A 20,851-nucleotide genomic window follows, 5' to 3' on the forward strand; every position below is an offset into this window, starting at 1 on the left:
GTAAGCAACTTGTCATGTTTTCTTCATAAAATCCCTTTAGAATTTTGTTTTCAATTGTAGTAAATTTACAGACTAATTTAGGAAGAGTTAAAATCTTTGCAGTGAGTATTCCCATCCAGGAACATGTTTCCTTCATGTAAACTTTACACATTTTCGTTGTTGTTTTTTACCGCTAGTTTTGTTAGAGTTTTTCAGAAGATAGTTAATATGTTTTCTCTAAATGGTATGTAGGAAACACAAAACATCGTATATTTAACTTGTACTGGGCTACTTTGTGCAACACTCTTCTTAGTGTTTTGTTGGTTTTTCAGTTGACTGATTGTTTTAGTTTTTAGGTATGAAAATCATAGCGTCTGAAAACAATGATATTTTTCCTCCCAAATATTTACACTTTTTTTTCTTCCTACCAGTTCTTATAGATCTCATTTATTTCTACTGCTTTATTTCATTTGCTAGTCTTTCCAGAACAATATTGAATAATATTGGTGAAAGCAAACATTCTCGTTATGGTCCTAGTGTTAATGGAAATGCTTCCACATGTGATAACTGTTGTAGGTTCAAGGAGATAAGCTTCATCAAGAAAGATTTCTTCTAGAATTTAAGGATTAATTTTTTTTTTTAATTTAGAAAGATGTTTAATTTAATCAAATGAGTTTTAGGAATCTATTTAGAAGGGCATATAGTTTTTCTCCTTTATTTTTATAGTGAATTGTATTAATAAATTTAATACCAAACCATAGAATAGGCCAGGAAAATTTGTCTTTTCTTTTTATGTTCCAGAAGAGCTTAATAACACAGGAATTCTGTTCCTTAAAGTCCTGGTAGAATTCACTCACAATACCACTTGGGCTTGGCACTTTCTTGGGGGGTAGATTTTTGCTAATCTGCTTTATGTTTTTCTGGTTATTAGCGTTTTCAGACTTGCTACCTTTCTGAGTTGTTGTTAGGTGCTGTCGAGTTGGTTCCGACTCACAGCGACCCTATGCACAACAGAACGAAACACTGCCCGGTCCTGCGCCATCCTTACAATCCTTGTTATGCTTGAGCTCATTGTTGCAGCCACTGTGTAAATCCACCTCGTTGAGGGTCTTCCTCTTTTCCACTCACCCTATACTCTGCCAAGCATGATGTCCTTCTCCAGTGACTGATCCCTCCTGACAGCATATCCAAAGTATGTAAGATGCAGTCTCACCATCTTTACTTCTAAGGAGCATTCTGGTTGTACTTCTTCCAAGACAGATTTGGTCATTCTTCTGGCAGTCCATGGTATATTCAATAGTCTTTGCCAACACCACAATTCAAAGGCATCAATTCTTTTTCAGTCTTCCTTATTCATTGTCCAGCTTTCACATGTATATGATGCGATAGAAAATACCATGGCTTGGGTCAGGCGCACCTTAGTCTTCAAGGTGACATCTTTGCTCTTCAACACTTTAAAGAGGTCCTTTGCAGCAGATTTACCCAATGCAATGCGTCTTTTGATTTCTTGACTGCTGCTTCCATGGCTGTTGATTGTGGATCCAAGTAAAATGAAACCCTTGACAACTTCAATCTTTTCTCTGTTTATCATGATGTTGCTCATTAGTCCGGTTGTGAGGATTTTTGTTTTATTTATGTTGAGGTGCAATCCATACTGAAGGTTGTGGCCTTTGATCTTGATTAGTAAGTGCTTCAAGTCCTCTTCACTTTCAGCAAGCAAGGTTGTGTCATCTGCATAACGCAGGTTGTTAACGAGTCTTCCTCCAATCATGATGCCCCGTTCTTCTTCATATAGTCCAGCTTCTTGTATTATTTGCTCAGCATACGGATTGAATAGGTATGGTGAAAGAATACAACCCTGATGCACACCTTTCCTGACCTTAAACCAATCAGTATCCCCTTGTTCTGTTCAAACAACTGCCTCTTGATCTATGTAAAGGTTTCTCATGAGCACAATTAAGTGTTCTGAAATTCTCATTCTTCGCAATGTTATCCATAATTTGTTATGATCCACACAATCAAATGCCTTTGCACAGTCAATAAAAAACAGGTAAACATCCTTCTGGTATTCTCTGCTTTCAGCCAGGATCCATCTGACATCAGCAATGATATCCCTGTTTCCATGTCCTCTTCTGACACTAACCTGAATTTCTGGCAGTGCCCTGTCGATATACTGCTGCAGCCGTTTTTGACTGATCTTCAGCAGAATTTTGCTTGTGTGTGATATTAATGATATTGTTCTATAATTTCCACATTCGGTTGGATCACCTTTCTTGGGAATAGGCATAAATATGGATATCTTCCAGTCAGTTGGCTACGAAGCTGTCCTCCATATTTCTTGGCATAGATGAGTGAGCACCTCCAGTGCTGCATCTGTTTGTTGAAACATCTCAATTGATATTCCATCAATTCCTGGAGCCTTGTTTTTCACCAATGCCTTCAGAGCAGCTTGGACTTCTTCCTTCAGCACCATCAGTTCCTGATCATATGCCACTTCTTGAAATGGTTGAACATCGACTAACTCTTTTTGGTATAATGACTCTGTGTATTCCTTCCATCTTCTTTTGATGCTTTCTGCGTTGCTTAATATTTTCCCCATAAAATCCTTCACTGTTGCAACTCGAGGCTTCAATTTTTTCTTCAGTTCTTTCAGCTTGGGAAACGCTGAGCGTGTTCTTCCCTTTTGGTTTTCCATCTCCAGCTCTTTGCACATGTCATTATAATACTTTACTTTGTCTTCTCGAGCCGCCCTTTGAAATCTTCTGTTCAGTTCTCTTACTTCATCAATTCTTCCTTTTGCTTTAGCTGCTCGACGTCCGAAAGCAAGTTTCAGAGTCTCCTCTGACATCCGTCTTGGTCTTTTCTTTCTTTCCTGTTTTTTCAGTGACATCTTGCTTTCTTCATGTATGATGTCCTTGAAGTCATTCCACAACTCGTCTAGTCTTTGGTCATTAGTGTTCGATGCATCAAATCTATTCTTCAGATGGTCTCTAAATTCAGGTGGGATATACTCAAGGTCATATTTTGGCTCTCGTGGACTTGCTCTGATTTTCTTCAGTTTCAGCTCGAACTTGCATATGAGCAATTGATGGTCTGTTCCACAGTCGGCCCCTGGCCTTGTTCTGACTGATGATATTGAGCTTTTCCATCATCTCTTTCCACAGATGTAGTCAATTTGATTTCTGTGTGTTCCATCTGGCGAGGTCCATGTGTATAGTCGCTGTTTATGTTGGTGAAAGAAGGTATTTGCAATGAAGAAGTCATTGGTCTTGCAAAATTCTATCATTCAATCTCCAGCATTGTTTCTATCACCAAGGCCATAGTTTCCAACTACTGATCCTTCTTTGTTTCCAACTTTCGCATTCCAATTGCCAGTAATTATCAATGCATCTTGATTGCATGTTTGATCAATTTCAGACTGTAGCAGCTGATAAAAATCTTCTATTTCTTCATCTTTGGGCCTAGTGGTTGGTGCGTAAATTTGAATAACAGTCATAGTAACTGGTCTTCCTTGTAGGCGTATGGATATTATCCTATCACTGACAGCGTTGTACTTCAGGATAGATCTTGAAACGTTCTTTTTGACGATGAATGCAACACTATTCCTCTTCGGGTTGTCACTCCCAGCATAGTAGACTATGATTGTCCAATTCAAAACGGCCAATACCAGTCCACTTCAGCTCACTAATGCCTAGGATATTGATGTTTACACGTTCCATTTCATTTTTGACGATTTCCGATTTTCCTAGATTCATAGTTTGTACATTCCAGGTTCTGATTATTAATGGATGTTTGCAGCTGTTTCTTCTCATTTTGAGTCGCGCCACATCAGCAAATGAAGGTCCTGAAAGCTTCACTCCATCCACGTCATTAAGGTTGACTCTACCTTGAGGAGGCAGCTCTTCCCCAGTCATCTTTTGGTGCCTTCCGACCTGGGGGGCTCATCTTCCAGCACTGTATCAGACAATGTTCCGCTGCTATTCAACAAACTCACAGACACATGGGGGACTTTCTGAGTAAACTTTAATAATTTCTATTTTCCTAGAAACTTGTCCATTTTACCTAGGTATTAAACTGTATTGATATAAAGTTGTTCAGTCCCTTTTAATTTAAGAAAAATTCCCACATTATTTTGTCTTTCTCGTTCCTAATATTATTTATGTTTCTTGGTCAGACTTTCTAGTAGTTTATTTCATAGATATTTTCAAAGAAAATGTATTTTGTTTTACTAATCAAATTCCTTTAAATTTCATATTTTTCTGCTTACTTTTTACAAATCCGTTCCTTTTCTTAATTTACTTTGTAGTTCTTTTTCTGCCTTCTTGTTTTGAATACTTAGTTTATTGATTTTTTGAAATTTTCCCCTAATAATTCATTTAAAAACTATAAATTTTCCTCGCAGTATTGCTGTAGCTGCATTACCTTAGTTTTCATACGTAGTTCTCTCAATATTATCTGCTTGAAAATTATCTCTAATTTTCATTTCATTTCCTCTAACCCAAAAGTTTTTTAGATGAGTGTTTTTTCCAATCAGATTTTTTAAACCATCTTTTTTGGTATTAATTTCTAGTAATCAGAGAACAAGAGCCGTAAGATTTTTTAATGTTTTGGAATTTGTTGAGTTTTTTTTTGTGTGGATTAATATGATATAAATTTTTGTAAATGTAATGGAATTGAAGAAAACGGATTCTGTTTTTTGGGTAAAAATATATTTATATTAATTTTCACATGTACATAAAATCGTACAGATTAGTCAAGCTTATTAATTAAATTATTCAAATATTTTCTTCCTCTTTTTAATTAAAAATATTTTTTTCTTCCTCTTTTTTAATTGACATAAAAAATTTCCATAGAATCACAACTGTTAGAATTGTAAGGGATCTTGAAATGATCAGATCTTGATATTGTTATTTCCAGGTTACAGTTGAGACACTGGAGGCCTGGAAAGATTAAGTAATTTACCCAAGGATTCACAGCTAATGAACAACAAAATGAGGATTAGAGCTCAGGCTTTCACAGTCAAGCCATAAACACGACAGCACTCAGGGCTAGAGCCCGTTATCCTTCCCATCTGAACAGAGACCACATTAACACTATAGATCACTGCAGTCAGTATTCAAGAACGGTTGTTGCTAAGTCAGAATGCTGACTACAGAGAATAGAAAAAAAATTTTTTTTTAGTTTATTTGATTATCTTGTTTGCTTATGCTTACTTAGGAAAGTAGAAGGTGAAATCTTCAAGTTGGAGATGCTACTTGAAGATGTTAAAGAGAAAGTTGATGAACACAAATGTACGTCACCTACCTCTCTTCCTGTGAGTTCTCCAATCATCCTGGCTGACTTGGTATCCGTATCTTCTCCACCTTCAAATGAGGTAATAAAGCCACATATAACCTAATTTGGTGTCAGGAAAAAATGGTCTTTATGCATTTGTAGGATACTAATTCATGGGCTTACTGAATCTATTTTAATACATCTTGAAAGCTTTCCAAAGTCCTATGAATCATATTGAGAGGAGCGTTGGTGGCGCAGTTGTTAAAATGCTCGGCAGCTAACCAAGTTCGAACTCACCAGCTGCAGGAGAAAGATGTGACAGTCTGCTTCAGTAAAGATCTACAGCCCTGGAAACCCTGTGGGGCAGTTCTACTCTGTCCTATAGGTCACTATGAGTTGGAATTGATGCAACCTTTTTTTTTTTTTTAATTACAAGCTATTTCAAGCGTTGGTTTTTTGAAAAGTCTAATTTGTTTCGGATCTAACAATGCAGTTGAAACTGATGAACTGTTGAAGAGCTATTCTGGATGAAGAGTAAATTTTTTTGTGGATTGTATCTGGAAGCAATAACTTTTCTTCTTAATAGTTTTCTCTCTGCTAAATAAAGGCTAGCACGCAGTGTAGGAATGATTTCCCATGAGTCCACTTCCAATTTTTCCTTCTCTCAAGTTAAATTCTTTTGGATTTCCTGCCTACGCAAGGTTGAGAATTCACATCAATCACCCCTGTCTTTCTTCTTTCACTTAGTTTTTTAGTGTCAACTATCAAAGCATTTCAGACTAAACTGAAATTCTGGGAAACTGAGTCATTTGACTAATTGTCTTAAACTGACTCTTTCATGTCATACAGTATTTGAAGACTGTGGCTGATATTCAAAACGTGAATGAGGTTTTTTGTCAGAGCCAAGGACACGATGAAGATTATATAAATGTTTGGCCTTCCAAAGAAGTGTTTGCCTCCTTAAAACACTTACCGGCCTGGCAAAATCTCACTCATTCAAGGCCCAGCTTCAGAGTTAGGTCATTTGTGTAACTTTGATAACCACACCCCACCTCAGGCAGAATTCTTTGCTCCATCTTCAGTGTTTCCACTCTACGGTGTCTCATTGGTCTGTACCTTACTCACCTCTGTATCCTGATCATCTGACTGCATGTCTGGTATGAAGTCAATGCTCCAGTGCATTGGATGTAACCAATTTCAATGCTTTCCAAGCAGTCTGCAAGGTCCATAGCATGCTATCCCCTAGTCCTAAACCTTCATCACACTTCACGGTGTTATGAGGGAGCCTAGTGAGTCAGTCCAGCCACCTGCCAGCAGCTCGCTCAGGTCTGGGCTTGCTCATCTTCATTTGGCCAGTGGTTAAGAGCTCAGGCTGCTAACCAAAAGGTCAGCAGTTCGAATCCACCAGCTTCTCCTTGGAAACCCTATGAGGCAGTTCTACTCTGTCCTATAGGGTCACCATGAGTCAGAATCCACTGGACAGCAACAGGCAACAGGGTAAGTTTACAGAACTGTCGTGAAATGATGAGAAATCTATTACTTTGTGATACGTAGCCCTGAAAAGAGAATCTATAGCTAATGTTTTAATTCATTCATTCAGAGCCCTAGTGGCTAAGGTGCTCTGCTACTAATCAAAAGGTCAGCAATTCAAACCCACCAGCTGCTACACTGGAGAAGGATGCGGCAGTCTGCTTCTGTAAAAGATTTACAGCCTTGGAAACCCTACTGGGCAGTTTTACTCTGTCCTTTATAGGGTTGCTCTGAATTGGAAATCGACTCGACGGCAGTGGGTTTATTCATTCATTCAGAAAATATTTATTGCTGTATGCTAGGCACCTTTCTAGCATATAGCAACAAACCATTCAGCTACTAACATAAAGGTTGGGGGTTCAAGTCCACCCAGAGGTGCCTCAGAAGAAAGGCCTGGCAATCTACTTTGAAAGCTCACAGCCATTGAAAACTGTGTGGAACACAGTTCTACTCTGACACACATGATTGTCATGAGTCAGAATCACCTTGACAGCAAATGGATTATTTTTAAGGCACCTTTCTAGCTATTGTGGATTTAGCTTAAACATGGCAAACAAATCACCTGCCCTCAAGATGGGTTTCATCTCTGTGAAGGAGACATACAATTAACAAATAAAACAAACATATAATTACAGAATGTTAAAAACACTATGCAGGAAGTAATATTGCATGCTGCACGGACTCTGAAGCCAGACTGCCTAGGTTTAAATCCAGGCTCTAAAATTTATTAGCTTTCTGACCGTGGGCAAGTTATGTGACCTCTCTGTGCTTTCAGTTTCCTCATCTGTAAAATTGAGATAAAAATAATACCTGCCTCACAAGGTTGTTATGGGGTTTAAACGAGTTAATATATGTAAAGTACTTAAGTGGGGCCTGGCTTATAGTATGGCACTCCCTGGGTGCTAGCTACCACGATTATTAGGTAGGTAATGTTTTTTTAATGGGATATAGCCAAAAGTAACTAACGGGAGGCTGGGGATACTAGGGAGAGATGGTCAGGGAAGGCCTTTCAGAAGAGACAAGATTGAACTGAATCCTAGAGGACAAGGAGGGGGCAGCTAGGTGAGGAGTCCAGGAAAAGGCACTCCTGGCAAGATGTCATGGTGCATTAGGGGTGGTCTGGGGCTCTTGTGGGGGAAAAATGTGGCAGTCTGCTTCCATAAAGATTACAGCCTTGGAAACCATATGGGGCAGTTCTACTCTGCCCTGTAGGGCCGCTGTGAGTTGGAATCCACTCTATGGCAATGGGTTAGGGGATGTTGAACTGATTTTGAGTCATCTCCTGTGGTACTGTAGCCCTAACGGCAAGTCCTTCTGTGTGGTTTCCCCCTGGTTCCCAAGGAGCACCTTGGTCACCCTTCTGAGCCTCCAAGCAGGTGTGGAAGTGAGGGGATGGGAGTAACCCGCGCAGGACTGCAGGAGACCCCCTCTGAGGAGCTCCGCGAGCTGGACCCACAAACGTGAGTCCTGCCTCCCTCACCCCCTCATCTCTCCCCTCCGCACAGCCTCGGGGAAGGAAGGCGGTGGGATAGCGGCCCAGTCCACGCAGCCCCTCCAGAAGTTCCAGGAGGCCCCCACAGGAGAAGTGAACTTGGACTGCGCATTGAAGTACAGTGGACTGCTTCTCCGCCTGCACCCGGACAACCAGGGGGCCTCCACAAAGTCCTGGGCAGAGATCCAAAGAGCGGGGAAGCAGAGGGCGGGGGGTGGGGACGCAAGGAGTAGGAAAAACGAGAAATATCCAGCGGTTACATGACGTCCGCACTGCGCTCTGCCTCAGGTTGCACGTTCCCACCGCTCCAAGACTCCTCACCAGATTAAAACAAACACAAACAAACAAACAAAAAGTTGATTCCTACTCATAGCGACCCTGTAGGACGGAGTAGAACTGCCCCATGGAGTTTCAAAGGAGCGCCTGGTGGATTCCAGCTGCCCCATAGCTCTTAACCACTACGCCACCAGGGTTTCCCACCGGGTTAAAGAAGGGCCAAATAATCCCAAAGTGTGGGTGCTCCCAGGGAGCTCAAGAACTGATGCAAAAATTCAAACTGCTTTTTATTTTATTTCTTTTTACCAGTTACCTAAACTGGCCAAACAGGGCTGTGGCTGTCCAGGACCTGCCGGATCAAATGTCCATAAGGCCATCTTCTGTCTCCAGGGTAATGTCCAGTTGCCCAGTCCTGGTTCTGCTCTGTTCACCATAACCATAACTAGTGTTGCTGAATGTGACATTGAAATTGGGGTGATAAAGATCACCTGACACAAATTGGCACCCTGGATGTCGGTGCTGGTGATAACTGCTGGTATTACTAATAACCCCACTTTTTCAGTGCTCAGGAGAAACTTGGCTGGGGTATGTGTTCTAGACAGGGCTTTGATCCGGTTAGTTCAGCTTCGAATCGCTGCTGAGAATTTGCATTTCTAGCAAGTCCCCAGGCAATGCTAATGCTGCTAGATAGGGACTAGTTCTGAGAACCTAGTAGAGCTGTGGTTCTCAAACTTTACTATATGTAAGAATCACTTCTAACCCTGTGAGTCACCCCTGGAGATCTTGTTAAGATGTAGATTCTGATTCAGTATATCTGGGGTGGAAATGCAAATTCTCAGCAGGGGTTGGAGCTGGAATGAACCAGTTCCCTGGTTCTAGACCAGGGCTTTTTCAGCTTTAATATGGGAGAACTTCTCTACAGATCTTGTTAACATGCAGATTCTGATTCAGTAGGTCTGGGTGGGGCCTGTGATTCTGCATGTCTAACAAGCTTCCAGGAGATACCAATGCTGCTGGTCCTGGGACCACACTTGGAGTAGCTGTGATCCAGAGATTATCTCATGAGTGAACTGGAAATACAGGGATTAAAACCCCCTGGGTCTAAAATAATAACAATATTATAATAATAAGCACATTCTGCTGGTTCAGAACTTTACAGTTTACAACGATTTTTTGCAGAAAAGGAGTTGGAACCTTGGAAGATTTGCCCAGGGAAAAACAACAGGGTATGATAGATCCGAGTTTCCCAACTCTGGTGGGCTGGCACCTCCCTACATTCTAAGCCAGTTTGTCTTAAATGTGAAGTGCAGGGGTGACTCTGCGGGATTAGAAGTGAATGAAGAAAACACAGAAAAAATAGAGGAAAAAACCTATTAAAAAATTATAAAAGTGATACATGCTTATTGCAAAAAAGAAAAAATCAGAAAGTAGAGAAAAGTATAAAAAAGAACATTCCACTGGGAGAAAAATTATTAACATTTTAGTATATGCTTCCAGTCTTTTTTAAGTCTCTGCATACATATATATAAGGATCACTGCTGGCGCAATGGTTAAGCGCTTAGCTGCTCACCAAAAGGTTGGCACTTCAAACTCACCCAGTGGCTCGGCTCCTGTAAAGATCACAACCTAGAAAACCTTATGGGATAGTTTTACTCTGTCATAAAGGAGCCCTGGTGGCACAGTGGTTAAGTGCTCAGCTACTAACTGAAAGGTTGGTGGTTTGAACCCACCAGCTGCTCTGAGGGAGAAAGATGTAGCAGTCTCCTTGCATTAAGATTACAGCCTTGGAAACCCTATGGAGGCAGTTCTACTCTGTTCTACAGAGTCACTCTGAGTTGGAATTGACTTAATGGCCACAGGTTTGGTTTTGGTTTATGAGTCAAAAATCACCTCAACAGCATCTAACAATATACACACACTGTATATACATTTTTGCAAAAATGGAATCATGCTATATTGTTTTTTATCTGCCTTTTTCATTTGACCCTATATTTGTAGACATCTCTCCATGTCACTTAGAATAAACCTACAGCTTCATTTTTAGTGACTATTTCACTATATGGATGTGCCCTGATTCATTTAACCAGTCCTTTATTGATGGACATTTATTTTTTTCCCAGTTCTTTGATATTATAAACACTGCTTCAAGGAACACTGTTTTACACGCAAACTTTGGGCCATAGTTGATTATTTCCTTAAGATAAAAACTTAGGGGTGCAGCTAATGATTCAAAAGATACACATGTTGAAACTAATGATAAGCTGGCCTTTAGCAAGGTGGTACCAGTTCACAGGCCTACAGCAGGCTCTGCGAATGTGGGTGTCTCCATCCTGAGCCCACCCCGGGAATTGTTATCTTTTTCTTTTCAACCTTTGCTAAAGTGATAAGTGAAAACTGCTATCTTATTGTTTTCATTGGTGTTTCTTTGACTGTTTGTGAAATCCAACCTATTTTCATATGTTTCTGGCCATTTGTACCTTCTCTTTGATAACATCAACACTTTAACTTATTTTTGCAAAACCGAAAGTAGCTAATGTTTTAAAAAGACAGACAACTGGGAAAATATTAAGAGTAATGTTCAATGCTGAGCTCTTTATTATTCAAAGTGCTCCAACAGATGCTCGAAGGGGCAGTAGAATTGTGGTTAAGAACATACGTATATGAGTCAGAGAGGTAAAGTTTCAAATCCTGGCTCTGCCACTTACTCTGTGTGACCTTGGCAAGTTGCTTACATTCTCTGAGCCTCACGTTATTCATCATTGATTCATCATCAAAATGGGGACAACGTGGGATATGGGAAGGAATAAAGGACACTAATATGAGAAGCACCAAAACCAAACCCACTGCCATTGAGTCGATTCCAACTCATAGCAACCCTGTAGGATAGGACAGAACCACCCCACAGAGTTTCCAAGGAGCGCCTCGTGGATTTGAACTGCCAACCTTTTGGTTAGCAGCCGTAGCACTTAACCAGTTCGCCACCAGGGTTTCTGGCACATGATAAGCAATCAACAAATGGTTGTTTTTGTTAGTCAGAACACACTGAAACCCTCCAAAAAATAAACGGACAAAAGAACTAAAAAGTCACAAGCAGGAAATACAACCAATAAGTAAGCATGTTTACCTCCTTTAATAATGAAGGAAATGCTAATTAACACAAAGCGCTACCGTCTCCCCTCCCCCCTTTATAAATGAACAAAAACATTGTCAAATGACAATTACTGATGCTGAGGAAGGTGTGGTCAAATCGTGGGGCACACACGGTTGGTGGCTGTGTAATCCCCACGACCTTTGTGGAAAGCAATTTGGCAATAAGTATCATCACGCAAACCTGTTTGCAACCTTTGACCCAGACATTTCCTGAGGAAGTAATTTGGAATATGGAAAAAGCTATCTGTACAATGGTGCTCATGCCAGCATTGTTTATGACGGTAGAAAGAGTACATTTATCTTCAGCTTAAATAAAGGATAAAAAAAGAAAAAATATATGCTGGATAGCATGAGCACTTTCGGTTCAGTAATATATTTTTGTTTTAAAAAGGAATTTGTAATCAATTATTGAGGCCTCTAGATAGTCTCTAAATCTTGTTTTAATTCATAGTTGCACATATTGTTTTGGAAAATCTTTAAGAGTCTACTAACTAGTGGTCACATGGATAGATTTAGAAATCTTCTTAAATCTACTTATTCTCCGGTGAGGCTTGGAGTAATTTGAAACTAGGGGAAATTAAAAAAAAGAAAAGGAAAAACATTCTGTCATCTGCAAACCAGATTTAAAAATCAGTTTGGACAAGGAAAGAAGTTAAAACAGTGTGGAAGCTTCTTTTCTACAAGCCCCAGGTCATTAGAAGCATAGACCCCACTGAGAACTTAGAACCAAGGGTTAGTTATTTTTTCTTCCTTCTGAAACCCTGGTGGTGTAGTGGTTAAGTGCTACAGCTTCTAACCAAAAGGTCAGTAGTTCAAATCCATCAGGCGCTCCTTGGAAACTCTATGGGGGCAGTTCTACTCTGTCCTGTATGAGTTGGAATCGACTCGATGGCAATGGGTTTTTTTGTTTGGTTCCCCTGGGCCTCAGTTTCCCCATCTGTAAAGGGAGCGGCTTGGTGAATCTATCCTGAATTCTGAAATTGAGCAGGCGAGTCCAGCCCAGTCTGAGCTGCTCACTGAGCCGTGCTTGGCAGCGGTGAGGGTGAGTCACATCCTCTGTCACCACGTCTGTGTGTGCTTTGTGGTGCAGGAGGACCCCAACGACACCACGGGAGGGCAGGAACGTGCAGAAACAACAGCGCCAAGTCCAAGCTGTGCCTTCTGCCACCGGGCCCTTGAACGGTGAGAGCTTCTTGCTGCTAACTTCCCAGGGTGGGTGGGTATCGGTCCTGGGATATTAACTCTAGTGAGAGTGGGAGTCAACTGACTGGATGGATGCCAGAACCTGCTGGTCGAGTTATTATAGGATCTCCATGTCAGGGTGGGGCACATAGCTCAGCCTCTTTCCCAGCTTACAAATACCTCTAGCAGTGGTTCTCAACTGGGGTGAGCTTCAAAACCCCCAGGGAGATTTTTAATAATTCACATACCTCGGCCCCACCTACTGAGTCAGCATCGCCAGGAGTGGAGCCCTGACAGGAATATTTTTTAAAGTCTCCCCAGGTGATTCTGATGAGGCCCCTCGGTTAAGAATCACTGCCGCAGCTCTTGGGATGTGGTCCTGTAGGCTGTTTTAACCTCGCCCAGATGACGGTTTATTGTACACCATTGTTACCAGCTTCCATCATCACTACTTATGATGAACAAAAATCTTCCCTGTGGGGTCCCACCTCTGCCCCCTCACTGTCCCGCTGGAAGCAAGCCTAATCCCTCTTCTCAGGGCTTGCTTCTTCCCATTCCTAAGCAAGGAACCTTCCAGAGGCAACGAGAGTTGTGTATCGCATAAAGAACAGTAGAAGGATTTTTCGTGCTTTGGAAACACTCATTGGATCAACCATTAGCACATGCGGATTCAGAATTTATTTGGAGCTTTGGTCAGTTAAAAATCCCTGGGTGGTGCAAACGGTTAATGTGCTCAGCTGCTAACTGAAAGGTGGGAGGTCCACCCAGAGGCACCTCGAAAGAAAGGCCTGGTCATCTATTTCCAAAAAATCAGCCATTGAAAACCCTATGGAGCACAGTTCTACTCTGACACATGTGGAATCGCTGTGAGTCGGAATCAACTCAACAGCAACTGTTTTCAGTTAGCTAGAGGTGCGCCACCTCTAAGCTCACAGGGCGCTGTGGACTTGGCCCAAAGCTTGGCTAATTTACCTTGTAAGGTCAAGAGTCGAGGAAGGAGGAGGCTGTGTAGTACGTAATCACTAAATGGACTCTAATAGAAGCAGGTGACATGGTCTGAAAGACTGCAGTTTCCTGTCAGAAAGCGTTTCAGCACGGGAATGGTCACTTGTCCTAAGTGTTCTGTGAGTTTCCTCCCACTAAAAAAAGAAACAGCCGGATGTTTGTGCTAAAAATCACCATGTGTCACGTGGGTGGACCATTACTTTACACCAAGATGTCGGTCATCACCTTTGAGCTTTCCTGTGCATTCCAAAAAACCAAAACCAAACCCAGTGCCGTCGAGTTGATTCCGACTCATAGCGACCCTATAGAACAGAGTAGAACTGCCCCATAGAGTTTCCAAGGAGCGCCTGGTGGATTTGAACTGCTGACTCTCTGGTTAGCAGCCGTAGCACTTAACCACTACACCACCAGGGTTTCCCCTTTACATACAAGGAGCACTAAAGATGCTAACTCACTGGGTCATCCCAGGCCTATCTTTATCTACTGAAGTAAAATCTAGATAATAGATTTTTTTTTTTTAGGTTTTACTAGGTTTAACAAAAATATTTTGACATTTAAAAAACATTTTGATTAAGCATTCAAGGTACTAAATGTTTCTGTCCCAAAGTCCTAATCTCAAATACCAAGACAAGGACCAATATTCCAGACTAAATTTACCCCTTTATGGTGGACAAGATAGAAGGAAAAGCACAGCCAAGTATAAAATCAGATCTAACACTGAATCCACTGCTGGGGAATGATGAGGAGATATACGTTGAAATCTTGTTAAACTACATCATCCCTGAAGAATTAATCATAATTGGAAAAAAAACCAAGTTGCTGGTGAGTCAATTCTGACTGATGGCAATGCCATGTGTTGCAGAGAAAAACTTTTCCATAGGGTTTTCAATGGCTGGTTTTTCAGAAGGCCTTTCTTCCAGGTGCCTCTGGGTGGACTCGAACCTCCAAAATTTATGTTAACAGCCAAGTGCATAAACTGTTTGCACCACCTGGGGACTGCATTAATTAAAGGGAGGGCCATATACTCTTTATGTTTCACAAGCTGTATGATCTTTTAAGAAGATTAGATACATCTTGGATACAATGCATTCTTTATGAAGCTTGCCTGTGCAAGTACTGAATATGTTTTATATGTGCAGTTAAATAATATACACGCTAAATGTAAAACTCTTATTCCTTTGTGTTATTTATGGTGTAAAACTTTGGATTTAAGAGTGCACTTTACCTATTTTGTTTTGTCAAGAAACTGCCTCCTGGAGTTGAACTGCCCTGTCATTTTGTTCAGTAAGAAGATTTTAGTCCACACAAGAGTTTAAAAGCAGCAGCAGAAAGTCATGTGTTGGTCTGAATTCACTTGAGTGAGATCCAAGGCTTCCACTTTGGGGAGATGTTCAAATGCCCTGAAGGAGGAGGGCGGAGACAGAAAATGAGGTGTGAGAAAATATATGACTCAGGAGGAGAGCATGTTTTTCCAAGAGGGAAATGGCCTGGCTTCTCAGCCCCCAACACCACAAACCCCAAGCGCTGGGCCTCCGTCTGCCAGCAGCAGGCCCAGGCACAATTGGACGTGCATGTGTGTTTGCTAAGCAATGCTTCAGGCTAATCCCTGAGGAATCAGTCTTGTCCCTGACTCAGGGCTGGTCCGGGATAGTTTGGGCACAGAGCCCTCCACCCTAAGAATGAGCAACTTTCCCTTGGGACTATCACTGTATCCCAGGGGCTGAGCAAGAGCTATGTTAAGAATTGTTATTAATTAGAGTTCCTTTGGACGAATTTTTTGGACGAATTAGAATTTCTATGAAGGAGGGAGGCCAAAACTTCGGGTTAGAGTATTCTCCTGGTAAACAATAGTAGTCTCTACTCTCTGGTACCCCCTGGTGGCCATATGCAGCTTCAGTTAATCCCCCAGGTTCCCATAGCCTTTAGTTTCAGAGACATGAGGTGAAACCCTCTTTCTTGGATTTTTTGGATACAGTCAGCTTGTATTTACAGAGCCAAGGCCATGTGACCCAGGATTGATGTTTTGCACAGCTTCTTCCTATCATAAGAATTGATTTTGAGAAACATAGATGAGGAAAATCCAGTTTATAAATCCACACTTCAAATTTCTATTTTGTACAAGTATGTATCATGATTACATATTATCCTCTGGGGAACAAAACAGATTTATTTATTTATTCATTTATATTTTTGGTGAAGATATACACAGAAAAACACACATCAATTCAACAATTTCTACATGTACAATTCAGTAACATTGGTTACATTCTTCAGGTTGGGCCAGATATTCTTTCTCATTATCCTTTTCTGAATTGCTTCACCACCATCAACACAAACTCACTGCCCCCATACTCATAAGCTTCTCATCTAACCTTTCGAGTTGTCATTGCCAATTTGATCTCATAATGATAACCCTTTGAAAGAATACAATGCTCAAGGCAGACATGCTTTTCTAATTGAGCTAAACTCTTGTTTGGTTTAAAGATGACTTTAAGGGATAGTTTTGGTTTAAGTTTTAAAGATTTAGTTTTGAGGGTTCATCTAGACTCGGTGGCTCCAGAACATCTGGATTCCATGAGAATTTGAAGTTCTAAAACGTGTTTATTTTTCATGTTTGGTGTAAATGTTATCAGGCCAAATTGTGCTGGGCGCCATTTCTTATGGTGTAGCTCTGAAACAAACAACAGAGGGGATCTCTGTGTTGAGAATGACACACCCCATCTACATCCTTCCAGGCTGTGATATAAGAAACTTAACATTTTCATTTTACCAATACTATTCCTATCTCTGTTGTTAGAAGTGTACTAAAAGTTTATGGGATCTTCTGCACCTTTTCCAGGAAGCAAAAATTGGAGAAAAGAGGCCACAGAAGGATCAGCTGTGGAAGGTTTTCAATCATCATTCAAGAAAAACCATTGCACCTGTGTTCAACCTGCAGTAAGTAGAAGGGCCTGGGGCTGTGGGTGCTCAGTCTTCAAGGCCCCTCTCCATGTGGTCTACTCGTGATGGGAGGCAGCTTGCCGCCTGCCACTCCAGACAACACTGCCCTGGACTGGAGTGTAGCACATTGTATTTTTGAAGCAAACTATGAAAAATTCACAATTCAATAAATTCAAATAAGATGTGGTCAAGTTGGGTGAAGAGCCAGCACATATTTCTGACTGAAATCCTAGGATCCCATGCACCCAGCCACCAGGTGCCCTCCATTCTCTTTGTCATCACCCTTTCATCATGATCCATAACTCTGCACCTGGTAAGGTTACCGGCCACCTGAGAGTCATTCCTGAGTGGTACCAGCTTGTCCACACACATTTCACAGAAGTAGAGAAAGTTAGAGCTGGGAGCAGACTGAGAGAGCACCCAGTGCATGGAACTCAACAGCTTTTAGTCATAGGATCATTTCTCCAAAGATAGTTTAAGCAGAAAAAATCCCCTGGCAGAACTGCCTTGGTGAAGAAGAGGTGAGGCAAAAGGCCTGCCTGCTCAGGGAGCTCCTGAGCTGAACAATCACTGTTGGAGCCTGATCTACCCAGGTTACACGTGAGAAAACGGGCAAGAGAGCCAGTGAGGCCTGCCTACACATTCACACAGTTTGCACAGAACCTTTCCTTCAACTCAGTGTTCCTTCTGTTATGTCACATTTACTTCCATGCTGGCCTCTCAGTAGATGATACATTTTCATGTAATAATAAAAATAAAACCAAACTAGTTGCCATTGAATCAATTCCAACTCATGGCAACGCCATGTGTCCAGAGTAGAACTGCTCCAAAGGGCTTCAAAGCTGTGACCTTTCAGAAACAGATTGCCAGGCCTTTCTTCTGAGGCATCTCTGGGTGGGTTCAAACCACCAACCTTTCAGTAGTAGTTGAGAGCTGAAGTGATTGTGCCACCCATTTATCGAATACTTACGCCATGATAGGGTCCAGTAAAACCAGGTGCTGTCAAGTTGACTCCAACCTGTGCTACCTCATGTGTGTCAGAGTAGAACTGTGCTTCATAGGGTTTTCAATGGCAGATTTTTCAGGAGTAGATCACCAGGCCTTTCTTCCAAGGCACCTCTGGGTGGACTTGAACAACCAACCTTCAGTTAGCAGCCGCGAGTGTTAACCGTTTGTACCATCCAGGGACTCTAGAACAGGTTAACCCACCACCCACTGCCGTCGAGTCTATTCCGACTCATAGCGACCCTACAGGACAGAGTAGAACTGCCCCACAGAGTTTCCAAGGAGTGCCTGGCGGATTCGAACTGCTGACCTCTTGGTTAGAAGCTGTAGCACTTAACCACTACACCACCAGGGTTTCCCTAGAACAGGTTAGAGGTTTTGAAAGTGTGGTCAGAGGGCTCCCGGGTCCCTGAGGCCCTTTCGGGGGGCCATGGGGTCCTCCCTTTTCCAACTACATATCTGTGTGAGGCCACATGTTACAACAGATGGAATGCAGAAGCAGCTATGGAATCCAGCTTCTATCAAGCCGGACCTTCCAGATAGTTTGCCAAAACATAAAACAAGACCACTCTTCTCAATAATTTTTTTAGTTTTAAAAAATATGGCTATTTTTCATAAAAATATATTATTTCATAAACATAAAATGGATTTGTTGTTATTTTTAAATGACAATAATATATGCACATTTAAAAAAAGTTTTTAATTTTAATTTCTTAAAAAAAAGCCACACGATGGTCATTTAGTCTTAGAAATATCTGGATTGTTCTGCACAAGCAAAAATGACTTGTAATTTATACACAGACATCTCTCTACCCCGTCCATCTTCAGCTGACTGAACGTTGTATGACAGCCCTTTTCTGGAGCAGGAAGAGATTTTTCACCACAAATATATAAAATTGTACATAACATGGTATATGGTAGATAAAAACTATATTGACAAAGCTCTTTGGAGTCCTCAATAATTTTAAGAGTATAAAAGGGTTCTGAGACCAAAAGTTTGAGAACTGCTGACATAGTGCGTACTGTTTAATTATCACGACACCCCTATGACATAGGAATTATCATTTTTATTTTATAGATAGGGAAATGGAGGCTCAGAGAAATTAAGTGACTTGCCCTGGTGGCACAGTGGTTAAGAGTCACGGCTGCTAACCAAAAGGTCAGCAGTTCGAATCCACCAGTCGCTCCTTGGCAACCCTATAGGGCAGTTCTACTCTGTCCAGTAGGGTTGCTATGAGCCGGAATCAACTCGACGACAACAGGTTTGGTTTTGGGTCTTGCCAGGGTCACGGAGCTAGCGTATTAGTTACATTTGCTGTAAACTATCCCAACACTTAATGGCTTACAACAACAACAACGACAACAAAAACCCATTGCCGTTGAGTCGATTCCGACTCATAGTGACCCTATAGGACAGAGTAGAGCTGTTACATAGAGCTTCCAAGGAGCACATGGTGGATTTGAACTGCTGACGTCTTGGTTAGCAGCCATACCACTTAACCACTATGCCTCCAGGGTTTCTATAGGTCAGGAATTTGGGATCAGCGGCTTCGCTGGGTTTTCAGGCTCAAGATCTCTCATGAAGTTGCCGTCAAAATGCCAGCCAGGACTGCAGTCATCTGAAGGCTTGATGGGGGCTGGAGGATCAGCTTCCAAGGTGGCTCACTCACGTGACCATTGGCAGGAGGCCTCAGTTCCTTGCCATATGAGCCTTTCCATAGGGCTGCTTAAGCATCCTTACAACATGGCAGCCAGCCTCCCCCAGAGCAATGATCCCAGAGAACAAGAAAGACCAACATGGAAGCTTCGATGTGTTTTATGACCTAGATTTGGAAGTTTTACACCATCAAAATTGCTTTATTCATGGCCATCTAAAATGCATCAATTGATCTCAACCCACCTGGAGCAAAAGAGAACAAAAAACACCAAAGACGCCAGGTAAATATGAGCCCAGGAGACAGAAAGGGCCACATAAACCAGAGACTACATCAGCCTGACAGCAGAACTGGATGGTGCCTGGCTATCACCGATGACTGCCCTGACAGAGAACACAACAGAGAATCCCTGATGGAGCAGGAGAACAGTGGGATGCAGACATCAAATTCTCGTAAAAAGGCCAGACTTAATGGTCTGACTGAGACTGGAGGGACCCTGGAGGTCATGGTCCCTGGACCCTCTGTTAGCCCAAGACTGGAACCATTCCTGAAGCCAACTCTTCAAACAGGGATTGGACTAGACTATAAGAGAAAATGATACTGGTGAGGAGTGAGATTCTTGGCTCAAGTAGACACATGAGACTATGTGGGCAGCTCCTGTCTGGAGGCGAGATGAGAAGGCAGAGGGGGACAGGAGCTGGCTGAATGGGCACAGGGAATGTAGGGGGGAGAGAAGGAGTGTGCTTGCTGTCTCATTAGGGGGAGAGCAACTAGGAGTACATAGCAAGGTGTATGTAAATTTTTGTATAAGAGACTTGATTTGTAAACTTTCACTTGAAGCACACACACACACAAAATCCCTTTATTCTATTCATTAGAAGCAAGTCACTAAGTCCAGCCTGCACTCAAGGGGAGGGGAATTAGACTCCATCTTTTGAAGGGAGTATCGAAGAACTTGTGGAGATATTTTCCATCATCACAACTAGTAAGTGGCAGAGCCAGACTTCAAACTCGGGTGCATCTGAACCTTGTGCTCTTTTCATTGTTCAACACAGCCTCCTCAGGCATGCCCCCTGTCCTCTATTTGTTATTTCCTCGGGTTCAGTTTGAGAAGGCACTCAATGACTACTGACTGAGTGAGATTTGGAGAAACAATCTCCCTAGAGCTCATGCCATGACTCATACTTTGAAAGATAATGTTAAAAAGAGTGCAGGGGCAGGGCCAAGATGGCTGACTAGGTAGAAGCTACCTCGGATCCCTTTTGCAACAAAGACTCGGAAAAACAAGTGAATCGATCACATATATGACAATCTATGAACCCTGACCATCAAACACAGATCTAAAGAGTTGACCTGAGTGACA

At 41.8% G+C, this 20,851-nt stretch overlaps 2 protein-coding genes across 2 annotated transcripts in view; one reads left to right on the forward strand and one right to left on the reverse strand.

Moving 5' to 3' along the window:
- The window catches only part of AKNAD1 (AKNA domain containing 1), a 52,511-nt gene that overhangs the window by 13,968 nt on the left and 17,692 nt on the right, over window positions 1-20,851 (forward strand). Inside the window, exons 6-10 of the mRNA XM_003409537.4 lie at window positions 5,197-5,352; window positions 8,115-8,243; window positions 8,861-8,942; window positions 12,792-12,883; window positions 16,728-16,825. Coding sequence (XP_003409585.2) covers window positions 5,197-5,352; window positions 8,115-8,243; window positions 8,861-8,942; window positions 12,792-12,883; window positions 16,728-16,825 — 557 coding nt within the window. The remainder of the gene's footprint in view (window positions 1-5,196; window positions 5,353-8,114; window positions 8,244-8,860; window positions 8,943-12,791; window positions 12,884-16,727; window positions 16,826-20,851) is intronic.
- The window catches only part of STXBP3 (syntaxin binding protein 3), a 92,631-nt gene continuing 86,812 nt past the window's right edge, over window positions 15,033-20,851 (reverse strand). Inside the window, exon 19 of the mRNA XM_064282462.1 lies at window positions 15,033-15,288. Within this exon, the coding sequence (XP_064138532.1) occupies window positions 15,239-15,288 (50 nt within the window). The 3' untranslated portion in view covers window positions 15,033-15,238. The remainder of the gene's footprint in view (window positions 15,289-20,851) is intronic.

The sequence above is a fragment of the Loxodonta africana genome, chromosome 3 (genome assembly GCF_030014295.1).
Source record: "Loxodonta africana isolate mLoxAfr1 chromosome 3, mLoxAfr1.hap2, whole genome shotgun sequence".
NCBI classification, from domain to species: Eukaryota; Metazoa; Chordata; class Mammalia; order Proboscidea; family Elephantidae; genus Loxodonta; species Loxodonta africana.